The sequence below is a fragment of the Anticarsia gemmatalis genome, chromosome Z, assembly GCF_050436995.1.
Source record: "Anticarsia gemmatalis isolate Benzon Research Colony breed Stoneville strain chromosome Z, ilAntGemm2 primary, whole genome shotgun sequence".
In the NCBI taxonomy this organism is placed as follows: Eukaryota; Metazoa; Arthropoda; class Insecta; order Lepidoptera; family Erebidae; genus Anticarsia; species Anticarsia gemmatalis.
The window spans coordinates 6981771-7005226 of NC_134776.1; the positions used below are offsets into that span (position 1 = coordinate 6981771).

General features: G+C 35.0%; 1 protein-coding gene across 2 annotated transcripts in view; it reads right to left on the reverse strand.

The window, feature by feature from the left end:
* The window catches only part of Nost (Nostrin), a 94201-nt gene that overhangs the window by 65109 nt on the left and 5636 nt on the right, over window positions 1-23456 (reverse strand). Inside the window, exon 1 of one of the 2 annotated variants that reach the window (XM_076134478.1) lies at window positions 19190-19304. The exons of the other annotated variant lie outside the window; for it this stretch is intronic. Within the exon in view, the coding sequence (XP_075990593.1) occupies window positions 19190-19209 (20 nt within the window). The 5' untranslated portion in view covers window positions 19210-19304. Of the gene's footprint in view, window positions 1-19189; window positions 19305-23456 lie in introns of those variants that run through there. 2 annotated transcript variants of the gene reach the window in all.

A 23456-nucleotide genomic window follows, 5' to 3' on the forward strand; every position in this document is an offset into this window, starting at 1 on the left:
AAACTCTGTTTTTATTTTATGAATGACCTTCAGGGAAACAAAGGTAACTCCGCCCACAAAGGGGATGAGAATGCAAATTGCAAGGATGTGCAGTGCAAACCTAGTGCTTAACTATGACGCGGTCTCTTTTTGGCATTATTAATTAACTCTTGTTCATTTATGGAAACCTTGTACCCGGACTATTCATTTCGTGACTATTCGTCGATCAAAGTACTGTGGCGGGTGGCCATTCCGAATAGACATGCTACCTCCTCTTTATTTATGGGTGTCTGGTAATTTTCATCGTTACGGAGGCTATTCCGCGTGCGCCGTCGATCTTGGTACGGGGACAAGTTGTCGTGTTTTGTGCAACGCGGTGATATCTATACTAATCTATACTAATATTATAAAGCTGAAGAGTTTGTTTGTTTGTTTGATTGTTTGTTTGATTGTTTGTTTGATTGTTTGTTTGATTGTTTGTTTGATTGTTTGTTTGATTGTTTGTTTGATTGTTTGTATGATTGTTTGTTTGATTGTTTGTTTGTTTGTTTGTTTGAACGCGCTAATCTCAGGAACTACTGGTCCGGTTTTAAAAATTATTTCAGTGTTAGATAGCCTATTTATCGAGGAAAGTTATAGGATATTTCATGTTATTACTTCAGTTATATCATCACGCTACGACCAATAGGAGCAGAGTACCAGTAAAAAATGTTACAAAACGGGGAAAATTTTGACCCATTCTCTCTTATGTGATGCAAGCGAAGTTGCGCGGGTCAGCTAGTAATATTATAATGTTGTCGTCTGAAATCATTACTTACGATATTTTTGATCACCAAAAATATCTACTTAGTTATTCTTAAACTATGAATACTAAATATACTTACAAACTTTATAAGAATTTCAAATCAATCTTATTCTAACTTCTTTCTAAGAACATACTGTGGTACATACTTACTATACGAATTAAAGAAGGAACTAGACCAGTTTTCGGCCTGGTATATTTTACAGTTAAACTACAGATATAATATAGTATTGCTTTTTTAAAGTTCTTTCATGTGGATGGGGAATCCTGAAAGTTTCACAAACTCCGCCCACAAGATGGCAGATGCAATTTATGAGGACATGCAGTATAACCTAGTGCTTGACTGTGATTCGATCTCTTTTTGTCATCATACTCCTTAGTGTTCATGGGTATCTGGTGTTTCCGATCGATGCAGAGGTTATTCCGCGTGCGCGGATGCTTCATGGTACGAGGACGAGATTTCATAGCGCCGGTGCACAGCTACAGGTGCAGGCCGTTAGCGTTACCTCTTCTTTATTTATGGGTCTCTGGTAATTTGCACCGTTTCAGAGGCTATCCCGCGTGCGCCATCATTTATGGTACGGGGACGAGTTTTTAGCTGGCGCCGCCGCGCTGCGTGGCGCGGTTGCACGAACGGGCCATTCCATTACAATTAAAAAACCTTTTACTTATGAATCTCTAGGATCATTATCGTTACAGAGCGTGCGTCGTCGTTATACCTTGGTACACGGATGCACTTTTGTACAACGCGACAACGCGGTGAATATTGTCTTTTACAGCCCCACTAATAAAAATCTATTCTGTAATAAGATCTTTTTTCCTTTACATGTTTCAAAATATGCTCCATTTTTCTCCAGGAATATATGCAAGATTATTATTAAATAATTAATAAAATTATTTCGACTTTGCAACTTAATGTGAATTTGAGATCAATCTCCCGGTAACTTCTTTCTTTGTACAAACAAATCGAAACTAAGTATATAAAAAGTTTTTAGCCAAGTATAATATACATATATTGTTTACTTATACTTCATCAGTTTTATTACTTAAAGTTTTCTCTAGTGGATGGGGGACCCTGAAAGTTTCATAAACTCCGCCCACAAAATGGCAGATGCAATTTATGAGGACATGCAGCATAACCTAGTGCTCGACTGTGATTCGATCTCTTTTTGTCATCATACTCCTTAGTGTTCATGGGTATCTGGTGTTTCTGATCGATGCAGAGGTTATTCCGCGTGCGCGGATGCTTCATGGTACGAGGTCGAGTTTTATTAGCGCCGGGGTGCAAGGATGCAGGCCGTTAACGTTACCTCCTCTTAGTTTATGGGTCTCTGGTAATTTTCATCGTTACAGAGGCTATTCCGCGTGCGCCATCATTCATGGTACGGAGACAAGCTGTCATGCCGATGCAGTGCGCTGCAGCCGGAAGGGTATTTTGAAATATATGGATATTATATTTTACAACTTCCTTTTTACTTATGAATCTCTGGGACCTGTGTCGTTACAGAGCGTGCGTCGTCATATTCTATGGTACGAGAAAACTTTTACCACGCGGGGAAAAGTTTTGTCGTTTGAAATCCCTATCTTATAATTTAAGAATGAATCGCCAAATGTATTGCAAACCGCAATACTCTAAAACGGTTCCACCGATTTGACTTATTGTTTTCGTTATCGTATTTCTAATTATTTCGTAAATTATCTTTAAGACACGGGGAGGGTTTTTATGAGGAGAATAAAAAATACAAATAAAATTTGTGAGTGAAGCTGCGGCACGTCAGTTAGTTAATAATTAAACTGATGTAGGAAAAAGAAAAAGATCTGCTACGTTATTTAAAATATGAATGAGAAATTATTCCGAGATTGACAAGTGTATAAAATTTTTAAATCCATCTAACTAACTATCCTCTAACTTCTTTCTAAGTACACATATCGGTGCTATATACAAACTTAACAAGTTTTCGGCCAGATATAATATACAGTTTACTGGAAATTTCATTACAATAGTTTTGTTTTACAAAAGTTTTCTCATGTGGATGGGGGATCCTGAAGGTTTCACAAACTCCGCCCACAAAATGGCAGATGCAATTTATGAGGACATGCAGTATAACCTAGTGCTTGACTGTGATTCGATCTCGTTTTGTCATCATACTCCTTAGTGTTCATGGGTATCTGGTGTTTCTGATCGATGTAGAGGTTATTCCGCGTGCGCGGATGCTTCATGGTACGAGGACGAATTTTCTTAGCGCCGGTGCACAGGTGAGGGGCGATAACGTTACCTCCTCTTTATTTATGGGAATCTGGTGTTTCTGATCGATGCAGAGGTTATTCCGCGTGCGCGGATCCTTCATGGTACGAGGACGAGAATTCTTAGCGCCGGTGCACAGGTGAGGGGCGATAACGTTACCTCCTCTTTATTCATGGGTATCTGGTGTTTCTGATCGATGCAGAGGTTATTCCGCCTGCGCGGATATTCATGGTACGAGGACGAGTTTTCTTAGCGCCGGTGCACAGGTGAGGGGCGATAACGTTACCTCCTCTTCAGTTATGGGTATCTGGTGTTTCTGATCGATGCAGAGGTTATTCCGCGTGCGCGGATGTTCATGGTACGAAGAAGAGTTTCTTAGCGCGGGTGCCAGCGGTTTGCTTAAAAAATAAGTTCATTAGCTACTAATTACTAATTTTAATTGTTAACCATATTTATTTTTAATTGTAATTAGGTAACGATAAATATGCGTACAAGATTTTACCAAACTTCAATCGTTAATATTTAATTTTATTTGTAACCAATGATATATTTATAAATACACAAAATAATGATTGCATTAAACATTTATCGAACATATAACAAGTAGTACAGGAGTACCATATCCGAGACGTTTGAGAGACAAAAACTTAAGATTTATTTTTAACCTTTACATATAAATTTACGGATTATAACTAATTTCAAAAACTCACACCTGAAGAAATTACCTAAATGAAAATAATATATTATTCAAACAAAGCGTCATAATAAACTACAGATAGCCGCGTTGAAGGGCTATGCTTATTCCTTAACCTAAGAAAAGGCCAGCTTTAAAGAAAAAGTTTACTTTACATCAAAAGTTTCCAAAGCATTTTCCGCTCGAAAGTTTTGTTTGAGGGTGGAACTACCCTTAGCTCCGCCCACAAAGGGGATGTATGCAATTTGCTTACATGTGCAGTACAGACCCAGTACTTAACTCGCGATCTCTTATTCACTTATGGAAACCTGGTACCATGATAGACATTTCAGTGGCCATTCGTCGATCAATACTATTGTGGCCATTCCCAATAGTACATGTTACCTCCTCTCTACTTATGGGTGTCTGGTAATTCTCGTCGTTACCGTGGCTATTCCGCGTGCGCCGTCGTTCATGGTACGAGGAGGAACATTTTCCGAATTTCGCCCTGATGCAGTGCCGGTACGGTGGTATTGTTTTATTTTAACTTGGTTTTTAACTGACCTTAAAACAAGAGAAGGCTCTCAATCCAACGTGATTTTTCTGTATCTGTTGTATTTGATACACTAAAAATAAACATTTTTAAGAAGACAGTCTTTGAACTTTAGTGATGTTTTCAATATTGTTTCAATATTTAAATATTCATACTTTATAGCAAAAGAATATTATTAGTTGCAGTTAAACTATGACTTTTAACAAAGATTTAGTCGGTGGCTGAAGGGTAGACACATAAGTTAGATTAGGCGCGAGGAAAGTTCCAGAGGCCGAAAGAACCCATTACTCCGTCCAGTAAGAATGCAGTCTCTAAGTTATAATGTGCAGCTCAAAAGTGTCTAACACGTTAACCCCAACATAATATAAAACAACTAACTCTATAAGTGTTAAAAAAATAGCCGTGTAGTAATTAAATATACTTTTGTCAAAGTTTTTATTTATCTCAAGAGACTAGCGACAGCTTCGCAGTGTCGAATGGCGACGGCCTCTGAGTAGAATAGAAAGTTTTCCTGAAGGGTGGCACAACCCTAAACTCCGCCCACAAATAAAGCCTTACAGGGTGAATGCAATCTACTAGGATGTGCACCATAAACCTAGTGCTTACTATGATGCGTTCTCCCTTTAGCTTTACTGCCTCCTGTTCAGTTATGGAAACCTGGTAATGTACTATTCATTTTGTGCCCATTCGGCGATGGACCTGTTGCCATTCCGAATGGCCATGTTACCTCCTCTATATTTATGGGTGTCTGGTAAGATTGATCGTTACAGAGGCTATTCCGCGTGCGCCGTCGTTCATGGTACGAGGAGCATTTTCCTCCCCAATGCAGTGCCGGTGGCCGGTACAGTGGTATTGTTTTATTTCAATACTTATTTGGTTTTTAACTTACCTTAAAAATGGAGGAGATTTTTATTTCGACGTTTTTTTTTATTATAAAGTACCCTTAACTCCGTCCACAAGGAAAGCAATCTGTAAGTTATAATGTGCAGCTCAGGTTTAGTGGCTCTTACGTTGACCCTAAAGTAAATATAAAAAAAAAACTAGTCTATTAGTGTCAGGAAATAGGTAAGTATGTCTGTGTTGTAATTTTAAAAGGCTTTTGCCAGAATTTTAGTACACGCGTGTTCAGGACACTAACGACAACGTGGCAACATTGAATGGCGATCGCCTTTGTACTGATAGTTTCGCGGAAAGTTTTCCTTAGGGTGGCGCAACCCTTAACTCCGCCCACAAATTAAACTTTTCAGTGCGAATGCAGTCTATTAGGATGTGCATCATAAACCTAGTGCTTTTACTATGATGCGTTCTCTCTTTAGCATTACTGCCTCCTGTTGAGTTATGGAAACCTGGTAATGTGCTATTCATTTTGTGCCCATTCGGCGATCAACAGTACTGTGGCCATTCCGAATGGCCATGTTACCTCCTCTATATTTATGAGTGACTGATAGTTTTGATCGTTACAGTGGCTATTCCGCGTGCGTGTCGCTCTTGGTACGAGGAGAGAGAGGAACATTAAGCGCCCTGTTGGAGTGTCGGTGTGGTGGTATTGCTTTATTTTAATACTTAGGTTTTTTTTGGTTTTTAACTGACCTTAAAAACAGGGGGAGGTTCTCAATTCGACGCATTTCTTTATACTTAGTGTATTTGATACACTATCAATAAACTTTTTACTTGTATACAATTTCCATCAATTCGGTTTTACTACTCGTACACATCGATTTCAACTGAGAACGTCTCCAGAACGCTGGTAACTTCAAATAGATTGTGATTGATAATGATTTATATAAAGTACTCAAGTAATCGTTTTTAATATTGTTGCATTATTGAAATGTGTTTATATTTTATAACAAAAAATAATATTGAGTATAAACGTAAATCTTAACAAAGTTCTGGTCGATGTCAAGAAGGCATTAGCGATACGAGCGAGAAAAGTTTTCAAAGTATCCAGGAGACTAACAACAACGTGTCAGCGTTGCATGGCAATCGCCTCTAAACTGATAGATTTCAGTTGAAACTTTTCCGAGAGGGTGGCACAACCCTAAACTCCGCCCACAAATAAAACCTTACAGGGAGAATGCAATCTACTAGGATGTGCATTATAAACCTAGTGCTTTTACTATGATGCATTCTCTCTTTAGCAATACTGCCTCCTGTTCACTTATGGAAACCTGGTAATGTTCTATTCATTTTGTGCCCATTCGACGATGGACCTGTTGCCATTCCGAATGGCCATGTTACCTCCTCTTTACTTATGGGTGACTGGTAATTTTCGTCGTTACCGTGGCTATTCCGCGTACGCCGTCGTTCATGGTACGAGGAGACCATTTTGCGCCCCGATTGCCGGTACGGTGTTATTGTTTTATTTGAATACTTATTTGGTTATTAACTGATCTTAAAAACAGGAGGAGGTACTCAATTCGACGCATTTTTTATATTTATTGTATTTGATATACTATTAATATTCGTTTTTACTTCTCGTACACATCATTGTTAACCGAGAACGCGTCCAGAACGCTGGTAACTTCAGATAGAACAAGAATGATCGATTTTTATAGCAGTATAGTAAAAGAACATAAGTATTCGTTTTCAATATTGTTGCGTTATTGAAATGCGTTTATATTTTATATCAAAAAAGAATATTTAGTGTAAAAAAAAACTGTGGTCAAGAAGGCGTTAGCGAGATTAGGCGCGAGGAAAGTTCAAGACTCTCTTTGTGGAGACTAACGACAACATGTCAGCGTTGAGTGGCAATCGCCTCTGCACTGATAGATTTCAGTTGAAACTTTTCCGAAGGGGTGGCACAACCCTTAACTACGCCCACAAATAAAAATTTACAGGGTAAATGCAATCTACTAGTATGTGCATCACAAACCTAGTGCTTTTACTATGATGCGTTCTCTCTTTAGCATTACTGCCTCCTGTTCACTTATGGAAACCTGGTAATGTTCTATTCATTTTGTGCCCATTCGGCGATGGACCTGTTGCCATTCCGAATGGCCATGTTACCTCCTCTTTACTTATAGGTGACTGGTAGTTCTGATCGTTACAGTGGCTATTCCGCGTGCGCCGTCGTTCGTGGTACGAGGAGAGAGAGGAACATTAAGCGCCCTGGTAGAGTGTCGGTGTGGTGGTATTGTTTTATTTTAATTACTTATTTGGTTATAAACTTATCTTAAAAACAGGAGGAGGTTATAAATTAGACGCATTTTTTAATACTTATTGTATTTGGTACAATCAATAATCGTTACATGTTTAAGACTTGCATCAATTCGTTTTTACTACTGCTCCACATCGTTATCAACTGAAAACGTTTGAACGCTGGTAGCTTTAGATAGAACGCGAATGACAGATTTTTATAGCAGTAGAGTAAAATAACTCAAGCAATCGTTTTCAATATTGTTGCTTTATTGAAATGTGTTTATATTTTATAACAAAAAAAATATTAAGTGTAAATAAACTTTTAATTAATAAAAAATAGTCTGTGGTCAAGAAAGCGTTAGTGAGGTTAGGCGCGAGGAAAGTTCTAGAGTATCTTCGTGGAGATTAAAGACATGTCAGCGTTGAGTGGCAATCCCCTCTGTACTGATAGATTTCAGTTGAAATTTTTCCGAAGGGGTGGCACAACCCTTAACTCCGCCTTTACAGGGTAAATGCAATCTACTAGGATGTGCATCACAAACCTAGTGCTTTTACTATGATGCGTTCTCTCTTTAGCATTACTGCCTCCTGATCAGTTATGGAAACCTGGTAATGTTCTATTCATTTTGTGCCCCTTCGTCGATCAGATCGTCAGTACTGTGGCCATTCCGAATGGCCATGTCACCTCCTTCTAACATATGGGTGTCTGGTAATTTTCGTCGTTACAGTGGCTATTCCGCGTGCGCCGTCGTTCATGGTACGAGGAGAAAGAAAGGAGATATAGCGCTGGTGCATTGGATCTTCGAAATTCGATTAAACGCGTCATTAAAAAGTATATTACATTACGCTAAACTTGTACAAAGTAAATGTTGCTTTATTTTCTTTAAGGAGAAATCTTTTTACGCTTGAATAAAATAGTTTCAAATGTGGTAAGTTTTGAGCGTATCGAGGAAAACTGCAGCGCTCTAAACAGATTTTTCATTAATTATTTATTACACATTATTCTCTATTATGCCAAATTTTCAAACAGGTACTCTTATCTGCAGCTATGAAAATCTACTACGATGTGCAATATAAACATAGCGCTTTCTTTAACTATGATGCATTCTCTTTAACATTACTGCCTCCTCTTCACTTATGGAAACCTGGTAATGTACTATTCATTTTGTGCCCCTTCGTCGATCAAGATCGTCAGTATTGTGGCCATTCCGAATGGCCATGTTACCTCCTCTTTATTTATGGATGTCTGGTAATTTTTCGTCGTTACAAAGGCTATTCCGCGTGCGCCGTCGTTCGTGGTACGAGGAGAAAAAAGATCTGCGCTAGTGCTAGTACATCGGATCTTATAAGTGTAATTATCTTATAGGTGTAATTTACGCAAAATTAAGAACATGAATGTCATCACGCCTAATTGTACAAAGTAACAGATGCTGCATTACGTTAAAAGTACAATCTTTTCTCTGCGAATAAAGTAGTTTCAAGTGCGGTAAGTGTTTAAAGTTTTAGGCGAAACTGTAATGCTTAAAATAGTTGCAGTATTTTTTATACCAGATTTTTCCAACAGGCGCAGTTTCATTTCAATATATTTATTAGTCGAAATTTTCCGAGGGGCGAATAAAGAAATACATAGGATGGCTTCTTTATTTTTGCGTAATTACCTATGCAAGAAGTTTTTAAGTTGAAAAGAGGTGTTCAAAGTTTAACAGCAGTAGAATTTTCTCTTTGCTAGTTATGAAAGCCTGGCACTCGGCATCCCCATGTAGGCATTCAAACGGAGGTCATTGGCGCTTGCAAATTTTCCTAGAACGTTGGGATACGCAGTTGAAACAAAACTATTTGCACAATTTATGAGACTGGATAAGTCGTTATGGCGATATGAATAGGTGCGGAAATGCTGGCGCAACAGATTTTTGACAGATAAAATATTATGTCTGCTTGCATCTTTCCCCCTGTAGCGGCCTATAGTAACTTGGAAAATGAACTTTGATGCACTTGATACAAGTGATAATTTTGTACAAGATGTGATCGTCACTTGTTACTAAATGAAGATAAACTGTGTAGTGCATGAAAACCCTGCCACCACCGACGTGCCACCCTAATGAGAGAATAGGATACCCAAGTGCATCGTGCTCTGTCACACTAGAAACATAACTCTTCCGCTTTTATGATGTCCTGGGAGTTTGTATCGCTACAATGTGAAACATCGTTTCATGGTAGCGGGGGAACGGGCTCGATGCAGTTAGTTAGGTTATTCATAAAAAATATGGATTTACTTAATTGCTTCTAGTTTATTCAATTTGTTATATTTATGTATCGCTTACAGCTTTATTTTATTTTTTTTATTAATAAAAATATAAAACAAAATAATTAATAAGAATAGTAACACTAAAAGTTTTAAAAATTAAGTTTAAATATGTTTATCAGTTGTTGTCTTACCATACATAGTTTAAACTCTGCTAGGTCTATATTGGTATCTTTTGGTTCGAAACAATTCACGTTGGTGTTATTTATAAAATGCATTGCAGAATTATAATATTTAGCTTTCCACAAATCACGAAAACTGGAGAAACCAATCGTAAGGTGTTCACTTTAAGAGTTGAAATTGCTTAAAATTTTAATATTCCTGCAACTCTTCCTCTCCTATGAGGCCCTAGTATTTCGGATCCCATTGGAAGTTGTCCAGATTCCATTTCACGCTAACTGAATATTTTTCTCGTTTATCCCGTTTGTGAAAATACCCGGGCATTTTATACATGTAGTAAGGTATGCAGAATAACAGCAAGTGCAAAATACTGTATTAAAAACTGTTTTCGTAAACATTACATAACCGCTCGCTTGGCGTATTGGTTGGTCACCTCGCCTAATAACCGTAGCGCCATGTGTGGTGGATTCGAATCCCACAAAGGATGAGCACTTTACCACTTGAGGTCTATCGTCGTACATTCAACGCTCATAGTGTTACAAGAAGAATTATCATAAATAATACACATATGTTATACGCATAGGTATACATATATTTATTTACTAAACAGTAAACTAGCCACATGATAAACGAAACTAAACTAGAATTATCAAAATAGATTTGTAGGAATTAGCGAATACCTAGGCTGAGCCAGACGCACCAATCCCGATCGCACTGCAAATGTTTATTTATAGAAGTTTTTTAACACAGTCTTGAGTCTAAATAGTACTCACTAAACATAAGAAATGCTGCAAATACACGGATACAAGAACTAAGAAGAAACGCAATTCCACTAACTGAATCGTTTGAATAAATTTTGTATAGTTAATGTTAATTCTTAGACTTTTTTATTTAACACAAGAACTCTTTTCACTCGGACAAATCCAACTTTTCCTCTATCACGATAATATTGAACGTGCCTTATTTCTATTTCGCTCTCTATTATAGTTCAACAACTTAGTAAAGAGCCCAGTACAAGGTTCGCAGCTGGCGGAGAAGTAGAAACTATTTTGAATTGAAAACATAGAACCGTAACCGTATAGAGCCGTAACCAACACCCGTGGACTTACGCAGCTGACAGTAACTTTACTTTATACAAAAACACACTACACACTTTATAAATACTTAATTATAATCTAGATAAATCATGCGTGCCAGCGTTCTGTACTAAGTTATCGGACTATAAGATATTAATCTTTATAAACAAACATAAATCAGTATTGATTTGGTTGCAGCACCATATCGAGAAAACACCTATTTAAATATAATCGGTTGCTTTATCACCGTTTACGGACTTCTACCGTTCTATAGTAAAGATAAGTTGACCCACATAACCGTTAGTTTTATACATTTAGAATATGAAGTTAAATTAAAACATGCATGTTTTGGTAACAAAACCACGTGCTTCAGGCTAAAATTCAGTCAGGGGCGCAAGTTTGCTTTAAGTATATTTAAGGTATTCTTTTGGAAAATACATATCCTAGCAGAGTTCATAATTATTTTTAAACTTACATTCTTCCTTTTTGATAAGGGTATATAACCCTAACTAACATTCAAAGCAATCATTCATATACTACATTTTGAATCAAAACAGGGATTCGAACTCAAGCCTTACCCACTTAAATTATGCGCTATAAAAAGCAAGTACATAACATAACTATAGCGTAAAAATACTAGTCACAGAAGATGCGTGGAAGCCATGAAAATGTTTGAAATGTTATCGTCTGTTAGAACTGTCATGGCGGCACATAGTCTTTATTGCTCACCGGCCGACTAATGAGCGTCTAACGTTACGTTATGGCGACAAAAGCCAGGTATTAGCTTAATAATGCACTGATATTTTTACTCGACAAACATTGTTATAAAAGATAGTGCGTGAAATTCATTATCGCAAGCAATGACTTTACATACAGACTAGACGTACGACTTTAAAATTCTTTAAAAGGATTCATTTAAACCTAGCTATTACAGTTTTTTGGGTTTTGAATTATGTCACAGAATATAAATTATTTGCGTGAATCGATGGTCATTTTGGTAGCGTAATATTGGGGTACGTTCTTATAATAAATATCCGATAATTATATGTATGCAAATGCTTGATAAATGACAAAAACTCGATACGAAATAAAATATTCAAGGAAGATAAAAATAACGTGTCTAATAACAATATATAATGATTTATTCCACCACGAATTACGTTAAGACGATTTGCATTGATTTGCACAACAGCGATCACAAACGATCAATTTTACGTTGAAAATTATATTTTTCTAAGTTCGGTGAGAGCAAATATTATGTAAGTGATGTAATATTATATCCGAGGCCAGTAGGACAGGCCGGCTAGCCGAGAAATTGATTGTCACCCTTTCGAAAGGCGGCGGATTATAGGGCATTCACGTTGACTTCTTTACCCAGTTTACATAATTGGACTAAAGGCTCTGTCTAGCTCGAGGGGCTGTAGAGTAGCCATAATAGTGGGCATTGGTTTGTTTTCACTTGAAGTAAACTATCGAGTATTGGATGTAAAACAGTTGTCTTGTGAACCGTAGAAAGTGTAAGTAACATGTCAACGTCTCAAGACTCTCAAGCTTGAAGCACCCGTGGCAGAAGCCAATGAAAGTGAAACACACGCAGTTAATATGAATAATTATACATATTTTTTTATCGCAAAAAAATAACGTTGTACGCTAAAATGTTAAAGTTAATAAAATAGTAAGACTCTCGTACTGCTATTACTCGTAAATTAAGCATTGAGTGATCAATAAAATAAGCTAAATACGAAGTCCAGTAGCCATTTATTAGTATTCTTACAAATATAAACGGTGGGAGAAAGTATAACGAGATCTAATTATTATCAACGATAACCGCACTGTAAAGGTTCAATAAATCTCAGAATTTTTCAACCACAAACCACAGCTACACAGTTGCTTCGTAAAAATCTCACGTAGTTCTATCCCGTTTCCCTCGGTTGGTCAACACGGAAAATATTATACGTATCGTATGTTTTATGTTAAACAAATATTCTAGTTCCATGGTCCACTGGCCCCCGACTATGCACCTCATCATGGACTACTGAGTCACTTAATGGAACGAGAGAAATAACGTTTCTATTCAAATTACATTGATGTTATGGACGATCTGTCTCTACCGAATTGTTTGAAAGAAAATGGTTGGGTCTACTTTTGATTGGCAAAATAGGTCTTTAAAAATGAACCGTTATATCTATCAAATAAAAATCGTATTTTTTTTTCTTATTCTTTTTTATTATTCTAAGCAGTGATTTTGTGAAAACTCAATATGTAATCTTAACCACTTCTTTAAGTTTAAGCCACTCAGATTTCCTACAACAAAAAATATAGACAAAACCTAATTTTATTTTGACACAAAATCTAAAATAAACTACAAAATCAATTGAAACTATATTAACACTTACAACAAAGCAATTACTTTTCAAAAACAAGTGTAACCTATAAAAAACAGAGCGGTTGGTGTACCGTGTTGTATTCGACCGGGTCATTGAAATTTACACAAGTGCCCTTTTCAAATAATACCTATTGTCTACGAACCACTGCACTGCCGGCATACTGTGCCTATTAGCCGTTACATAATATTTACTTTGAGAATTCCAATGGATTCGACTATTACTATTGTACTGATCTGCTACCCTACTTGGAGAGAGTTTGTGTAGGTGTTAAGTAATTTACTTATGTGTTGTGAAACAAGTTTGTCTTTGTCTTTATATTACTCGTACTTAATTATATGGATTCAGATAAGAACCATCAAGACCATCTTACGTTGAATATCAAATAAGAGTAATAGTAAAATTATTGATTACAGGTAAAATTTCATCAAATTCTCTAGTCTGAGTGGTCACTAGGGGCGAAGAGCAAGCAATCCAAAGGCCTTAGTTTAAGGCTTGGTCAGGTGAAACTACAATTTGAAAAACTGTTTTAGCTGACCACCATTGATGTTTTCAATACCTCACAGAAACTGCACTCAGTTCAAGTTCTATTTAATAACCTCAAAACCACTAGAATAATACAGCACCTTTTAGTATCAGTTTTTTCCGTGAATTGCTCTTTAACTTCGAAGACTAGTGTCTAGATTAATTCTAAAACACGTTACATGGAAATCTATTAATATTCCGTCTGCAACAGCAGAAAGTAAAATCGCATTGCATCTAGGTACTACAATAAAAAGAGAGAGGTAACAATACAAGAGAAAACCTGAGAAACGACATACAAACAGACAGACAAGAAGACAATACGAACAAATGTATAAATAATAATAAGTATGATTGATGCTTCGGATACGAATGTCAAGGCATTGACATGGAAAATACTAGTTTTTACCACTTGATAGTACGAGGTAATACAGAAAGACAGGATAGGACAGAGGTAATACATATAGTATGTGTACAAGACGCGAGAGTTTAAATACGTCAGGATAATATTTTGCATTGATTGTGAATTTGGTCATAAGAACTAAGTTTTCTTTAGGTATATATGTACAGCTTATTATTTCCATTATATACCTACACCGAAAAGCTAAATAAAAATGTGAAAAAAACGTTTAATGGGTTTATGAGATAGAATAGAATACTTGATATTGAATAGCCAAGTAAATAATTGTTTAATGACATCTAAGTGCTCTTTTATAGCCTTAAAATAGGTATAATTAAAACGAAGAGTAGTGGAAATCATTTCACTTTTATTGATACTACTGAAAATTACTCACATAAATATCGACGTTAGTAAAGAACAAGAAAGGCAACAAGTTATTCGACAAATACTTGAAATAACCATAATTATAAAAATGCGTACAACGCAATGTTTTGTAACAAAATACTTGTTAGTGAAAGCAATATACATGTATAAATGTATAATTGCATAATGTTTGTCAGTCATACTTGTTCTCAGTGTATCACTGAATATGCACGACTTTACTTAATCGCAATGAGAACTGTTTCAGCGTAATTTGTACTGTAAATTATGACCTTCGTTTTAAACTGGTTGTAATTAAGCTGCTACATTTAAAAAGGATTACTCTTCATTATATCAAAGTATATGTAAAATTTTAAATTCAGTTCTCAGACCCATACTGAACTGTAGCATAATGCTCTACCACTATTTGCTAACGACAACAAGGCTAGTTATCGAAAAAATTTTGTATGAAAATCCGATCAGTGTCTCCAGCGGACGCCTGGGAACTATTTTTGCAGCACATCTTAAATGTCAAACTCTCGATACTTGACAGTACCGGCTGTAAGGAATCGCGTTACTGTACTATGTTGAAATATAAAATTCATGATATCGTTACTGTTAGATTTACACGTCAGATAAGTAGATTCAGGAGCTATTGTGTATCTCAGGTGACAACTAATGCATGTCAAATGCTGCTTTGCAGTACGTACGTACGAAGAAAACTATGCCAGCGTTTCAAATGGTTGTCAATTGAGACACACATTTGCTCCTCAATATACTTATTTGACGTATAAATCTAACAGTAACGATATCATAAGTGTAATATATTATTACTGGAACAAGACCTTTGTCTTAGTAACAAGAAAAGCTTAGAATTAGAAGGTATCTATTAAAATATAATTTAAAAACGCGATCTAAAAATTGAACAAAAGTTAGAGCAGTCTACTTGTACAGTCAAACAAAAACACGTCACAGGAAATTATCAAACAGTCACATAAATAAATTTTAATTAAGTTCTTTAATTAAATCGTAATACTAGGATCGGATATATGTGATACTTTTTATACTGAGTAATAAATGAAGCAATTTCCTCGTGAATACAAACCAAGGCCTCAATCAAGACAGGATTAAGTATCGGAAATTAATTTTGGTTAAATCGGTCGTGCCAAATATCAGCTAGTCACCTTGTACCTTCTACGTGGGACAAGCAACTAGATATTAAGACTAGGGAAATGTGACACTCTGCAATGTTAAGCCGACTTCACGTTGTCCAAAGCCGGTCAAAAGTTCGTGACAAGCTTCTTGGACCAAACAAAATGTGAAATATTTAGACGATTTTGTGATAAGTAGAGTTATTTAATTGTGAAAATGAAACAGTAGAACTGTTGAGTACATTTGGTATTGCCTATTATATTAGCTTATCTACAATATCTACAATACTTTTCAATGTATATTTTTTTTATGTTTGGTTGATTATATTCTACGAAAAACATACAACTCCACATTACTAATGTTCGTCTCTCAAAGTCCTCAAGCAAAAAAACAACAAGCAAATAAACAAATGTGTAAAACGATTTAAAAAAGTAATTTAACCTCAACTAATAAGTAAGATCTCTCAAATAATACTGCTATTTGCCTACGTGCATTAAATATGACATTTTTATTTCACGGAGAGTAAGTTCATGAATAATTTCGACGATGATTTATCAAATTAATTGCGTAATTCAGACCTTTAACCGTTAACGTTTACTTTCAAGTTTCACTTAAAAGATAAACTTCAATTATAAAAGTTAATTAGTTATTCTGTGTAATGAGATAGTAAGGTTTCACGTAGTTTAGGTTAGTGCCCCTTGTGGAGAAAACATTGTCAATTTTATATCGATTGTATAATTTTGCGTGGTTTTGCCCACGTGGATATCTGTCTCTTTAAGTAGTTTTTGTTCTACTTTGGGACTCTAGGTTCTACTTCTAAAACCTACGAAAAACTTCCTCCAAATCTTTACCGTGAAAGTAGTGTAGTAGTAGTAGTATTATTTACAAAAGACGTAGGTACTAAAAAACTATTATTGCTTTATTATTTTAAGTACTGATTCCAAGATCGCTTCAATAGAAAACCTTATCTCCCCTTTCAATCTCTAGTTAATTTAACGAATAAGATGTCTTTTATAATAATAAAGTGAAGATATAGTCCGACATTTGAATCGGTTGTTTATTTAGTGGAGCACCTTGAACTAGATAGATACTACTGCCCAAAGACTGTCTTCTGAAACCATTTTACACACGTTATAAAAATCTTCAATCAAGAAGAACTGCCAAGTATTTCTTCTTTTAATACTCTTCTAAATACGATTCTGAAGGCAAATCAGTTTCGCAATACTAATTAGTAAGTGTGTGTTATAAATACCTATTCTATGCCCACGCGTCGATTGTCGCGTGAGACTAGGGTTGCCAACTATAATATTTAGAACAGTATGATACTGCTTTTCACAAAATTTATTATTTACTATTGAACAAAAATAAAGTATTCAAAATACTGTTTTGTTATGAATGCAATTCATTTAATAACAAATGAGTCATTGTTATTTAAGTTATAACTGTGGTGAGGCGTATGAAGCTTTAAAAACGACTGTAAATTACCAAATTGTGCGAGAAGAAATAAAAATATGTATTTAAAACAATTAATAAATAAAATAGTGTTATTTTCTAAAATACTTTTAATAATATTCTCTATAGACTTGGATATACTTTATTTCTTGCAAAGAATGTTGGCAACCCTACGTGAGACCGAGTTAAAATAAACGTGTCCTCTCACGGGCGAAACGATAACTTGTTTCTCATTTCCATATGATATATAACGTTCGTGTATTAAAAATAGGTAATCACTTTTGATTTCTATATGGAACATGTGTTTGATTCTGCGTTGCACGTGAGTTTATCGTTCAAGATTTGTATTCGCAACACATGTCAGAGACAAAGATATTGGCTTTTAAATTAGATGATCGTTATAACCACGCTTTCAATTAATTTGTTTTTGTTTTATTTGCTGGTTAGTGCTACTTATAAAACGCATATACAAATACAGTACAACCGAAGACATTTTACGGTCTGGTTTAAGAAACGAATAATTCAAACTATAATGATTATTAACACCTAGGTATATTATGAATGTTTAAACTATCTATAAGATTTCATTTAATCATCTTTCGACCTACAGGAGCATCACAAGACGGCACTTGTCACTGCGATTCTCTACGACTATTGACAACTACTAATTTTGTATGATAAATCTGATTAGCGCCTCAAGCGGGCGTCGTAGAAGCTATTTTTGGAGTATATTTTAAATGTCAAACTCTCGATACTCGATAATACCGGCTGTAGTGAATGACGCTACTGATTGGCCTTTTCTTAAAGCTAAGATCTACGTTTATATCTATAAAATGGAAACCAATGACATATAATTTGAATACAATAAATCTATCTCACGATGACGGTCCGCGTCTTCGCGCTCTAACAGGTAAACGATACTTGGTCACGCAAATAATAGCAGTCGGTACAGAAACCTATTTTATCTCAGTTTACTTAGATGACAAGTTGCGATAGTATATCTTAGTGTAAGTAGGTATTATAGTTATCTATCGATTCTCAGATAAGAACGATCTTTTAGATCGCGTATCACGGTTATAGTGTTATGATCTTATGATTATTTTTTGTAATTTCTCCTATATTTTGATAGGAACAGTTAAAGTATATTAAACTACGGTCTTGAAAATGAATATTTCGTTGTATCTCTTCTAGTGTTCTACAGAAGTAAAAACAATTTTGTGAGTAGACGGTATAATGTTCGGAAACGCAGTACGACAGTGGACGTTTTTGAAAAGATCTTGGACAATTTAAAAAACAATATAATAGATCGACGTAGGCTTTATAATTTGTAAAGTGCAAATTAGCTGTTGCTGACGTGGGCCATGCCGGACCAGCTGCCTAGTATCTGTACAAACCTCATTGTCAGAATGTACATGCAGCTCATTGATATTTTAGTCACAGATTATTAGACATACCCCTGACCAAACATAATTACAAAAAAACACTATACAGAATGTTTAAAACCCGTAGAATATCTTCCTATCAATTACAAAACTGTGCCGACGTCCAAAAAACTAGACATCTTGCAACTCAAAGTTTTTCAATATTGAAAAATTGAACAAAAGCAAACACGGATATATCGGTGAATAAACAAATCGATTTAACAAAGTGAGCTGTGATGCAATTTATACAAATATTGTTGAAACGAGGTGAATCGAATGCATTTTGCACCAGACGTCTTAAACCAGTTCTCGAAATCAATAAAATATCGCACAGAATATCTTTATACGAGGTTATCGAATTATTTAGTGATATCTCAAAATAAATGTAATATTATAAATTATTCATTGACTTTATAAGGTCACGCTTGACAGACATAACGCCTTGTAATTAGTTCTAATGTCAGATTCAAAAACTAGGTGACAAAAAATGTTAAATCGAACGAACTTGAAGAAGTAATAAAAGTCTATTACGACAAAAATTTCAATCAACATTTATCCTTATAAGAAATGACGTCACAATTAGTTCTAAAAATAATATAAGCAACAATACCTTTTTAGTAAATTGGCCATAGTCGGCAGCCATCAATTATTCCGAACACTAAATATTTATACAAGTTCGATCACTATGTCCACACATTCGTCCTTCCTCATTAGTCCACTGAACAACTCTGTTGGAAGAAAAGTTGTTATCATGACAGATCACGGTGTATTTGAGACTTTATCATTATAATCTTAGAATAACATGTCAATCTAGACGTGGAGCTTATCTCCTTTGATATTAGAGGTATACTTAGTTGCGGCGTCATGTGGTAATAGACTCCATTGTTCTGTCTTTTGTCTGTTCGGTTCAGTGCAACAGCTGTCTTTAATGCTGAAGCGTTAAAATTGAGACATCTGTTTAAAATAAAAACGTATTTTATATTTTTTTATTAAATTTGAAGTAAGTTTGCGAAGCTTTTACATAGAGACTACAACAAACACGTTCTTATGTTAAGCTGGTAGTCTGTTGTTATTTTTTTCGTTTTGTTGTCTTTTTTTATTATTGGCCTGATAAAGTTCATACTAATACGAATATTTTTTTTATCATAATCTTTTTTTCTTTATTTCGTTTTACGTCTGTATGATCATGCACTTTGAGCCTGAAGTAGAGAGAGTAGCATGTAAATATTACTCTGAGGTTATATTGAAGAAATAGTATTCGTGTTGAAATTGAAAATTGATTGACAGATATTAGGTTCTTCAAAAGTTATTTTAAGTCTCTCGTAAATTGGAGATCCAGGTTTTGTAGATTATTTTCACTATCATTATTTTGAAATAAATGTTGTCTTGACAACCAAAACCATCTGATTATATGTATAACAAATAACAAACTAAGTGCGACAATGTTTATTCTAAACATTACGTGTTTTTATATCTGTCAATAGATTGTAAATGTATAAACAAACTGTATCTGAGATATATGATTAGGGTACATAAATTTAAATCATAGGCTATTGATATCAAACGTCCATTATAATATAATGACAGCGACACTGAAAGAAAAATATACCTCATTATCACCAGCTAAACAAATAACGCTTGTTGACATTTTGTAACTTGCTATTCGATACATCAAGTCCCATTTTGGTTACTTTTATTCACGACAGTTTCCCCTATTAGATTACAATGAGAATTCTTATATTTTACAGCATTTTTCAGTTTACCTGCTGAGGATAAACTAGATAATTTAAACAACATTTTTATACTTATGAAAGTTCAAATATTCTCTATTGTTTCATCTATGGTGAGGTGAAGATACTGCCAGTGTTTCATTGATTATAACGAAAAAGTAAGAAAGAAAAGTGTGAAGTGCTCCTTTATGCTATTTATGCCAGCTACTAAGCATTGTTCCATTATACATACGTATTTTAATTAGATAATTAACTAAATATGTACAAAAGGATATCATTTCATATATTTTACTCTAGTTATTTATTATTTCCCTATCGTACTAAATGAAAACAATTCAGACATTTTTGTCCGTGCCCGTGTCGGCCCTGGAGGTCTCGTGGAGGTCACTACAAAGTTATTTGTATCAAAATATGCAATTATAAATACTATTTATTTATGAAATGCGGAAAGTAGTACTTGTTAATTGATAATTAAACCGACAGTTTATTATTTAAAATGTTTTAAACTATACATAAAGTAAAAAACTATTAGAAGTAGAAAAGTATTTGTTCTATGACTACAAAGGAGTTGCGTATCCGTGTGTTAGGAAAGATGCTCCACGGATGTTTAAAATAATTTAGAGGTCAAACAGAATTAGTAGATTTCTTTGTGCACTGATTAACCTTTCCAGAATTGATTTTATGCAAGCTGATCTTTTAAATATTAGTATTATTCAAATCTCTAAACTACTAGATTGCTCAACTTTACTTATATGTCTGCAACTGCTCCAATAGTTGTCATAAATCAACCGACTTCCTGGTCCCATTTTCCATTTATTATTTAAAGAAAATATTCAAAGTGTGGGTTGTAATAGATAACACGCCCTTGGAACTAACCAATACATCAAACGAACACGTTCGCTAACCATTTATGTTCATTGTTATTGCAAAAAATGCTTGAATGTAATTATAAATTGCGAGTCAGAAGCAAAACATTTGAACACTTGACATTCGAATCGGAAATCGTGTAATGGATTTCTTATATCACACTCGCGGCAGACATTGTTTTGTTTGAAAATCGGAGCACGATCGCAGCGCTTTATTTTTTAAGATATCTACTACAATCATCGTTATATTCAGATAGTTTACACAAAACCTCTGCTTGTAAACTAAAGCCTTCTCTATTTCCTCACTCATTATTCCATCTATTACTTATTGAAAACTGCGAGAAAATAATTTTCTAAAACGAATGATCGTGCGTTCTTCTTGAGTTTATCGATAACAGACAGTCGAGAGTTTGTAATATAATGTGTGTTAGATAATTAAAACTACAGAGAGAAACTATAGTTAGTTAGATAGTAAAGTAATAAAGCTAAAGGTTTGTTATAGGTGTTTACGTAACAAAAACAATCGTACTGGCGCGATTCCAACGAAGCACTTTAAACGTAAGACCGGGTTCATAGTCTCGTAATACATGAGTACTATTGTGTAACGAGTATTCTACGGTATTTCTATGTTTTTGTTTATGTTACTATGCAATTTTACAAATGCAATAAATGTTATGACTTATGTTAAGATTAGCTTCTGCCTGCAAATTCACTCAAATGAGAAAATTTTATAATAAAATGATGTAATGGATTGTGGATGGATGAAAACGGTTATAAACTGTCTGTAGGCCTAAATTCGTTCAATAGTTTTAAGTAAAAGTATAAAAATATCCACCATAGATTCTCCTTGGAATAGAACGAAGAAAGATAACATAGCATTAAGTAATCAAAAGTGATATCTAGACGGCAATAAATAATACATTTATAAAGACTGGAAATATAACGACTTACAAGTACGGCAGCAGGTTTTATTCCTCGCTCAACCGCAAACCAAAACCACTAGATATCAGGATTTACATCCGTATGTTCTTTTAATTGTATAAAAAACGAAGCTCCCCTTTTATGCGTTGAACACTTTCCTGTCCATCCCTAATCCTGTCTACTTTTTTACTGTACACTTAGTATTAAATCGTTCAAAAGGCAGAAAAAGGTATGAAACTCGCACTTATAACCGGCGGTCGATTTATGGATGTAAATGATGCAAGGGAAGTTTATAAGGATCGTACCAAGTGGCGTTCGTCGGTCTCCGCCTGCTCACATGGGCAAAAGTCTTGATTATGTAGATGTATGTACGTAAAATAATAAATAATTACTGTCGTACTGTTAGGCAGGGTTTTCCCAGAATGAGAAAGGTCTTTAAGCCTTGAGTTCGTCACAATTAACCAATGCGGGATGGAGACTTAAGCATTAAAAAAATGTTTTTAAAACTCTCAGGCAATGTTTTCCTCAGAACATTTTCCTTATAAATGACGCAAATATTTATTTATTACTTCTAGAATTTATAAAATACTAGTTTACACCAGATAAAACTTGCTAATTCTGTATTTAACTAAGAATGTAACCTATATCCCAAATTCACAGTAAGTAAGATCGGCACATTTGCAACACAGTGCCCCAGATCTATCGGGAACAAGTAAATATAACACTTTAATATATTATCGTGTTATTTTCTAACCCCACTGTACGTACAAACCATTATTCATTTTATTTGAAAACTTATCGACTTGCAACAGTTATTTTCATGTGCAACCGAATTTGGGTCGGCTATTTGCAGATTTATGTAAGAGCTAGATTTTGGTCGCGACGACTACAGCGTAGAAAGTATTCTCGGGATGGAAAGTACTTATTTTGTATTGATCCAGGTTATAAACTACCGTCATTACAATTTCATCATTGTCTTAACCCGCCCTCTTAAGTAGGGTCAACACTGCATGATTTCTTTCTCCACTTACATATTTCTATCAGCCGTCAACTCAGTTTCAACCTATTTAATATCCATGTCCTCATTCACACAATCCATCTATCTTTTTTTGTCTTTTTATGATCAATTCAGTAGTCACTGCGTAAAAAGTAACAAGCTTTCATCCATCCATTGAAAGTAGGATTGAATCCACAGTCCCTTGTATTTTTAACTATTGAATCGGTAAAAAGAAAAGATGATTATAACTTGTGTTTACAGCCACTAGTCTAAAGAGGGGAGTAAAATGTGCTACTTGAAGCACTTGATTTACCTGTTCTATAAACCGTGGGAACGCGAAGAGTCAATGGGTTAAAAAACCAA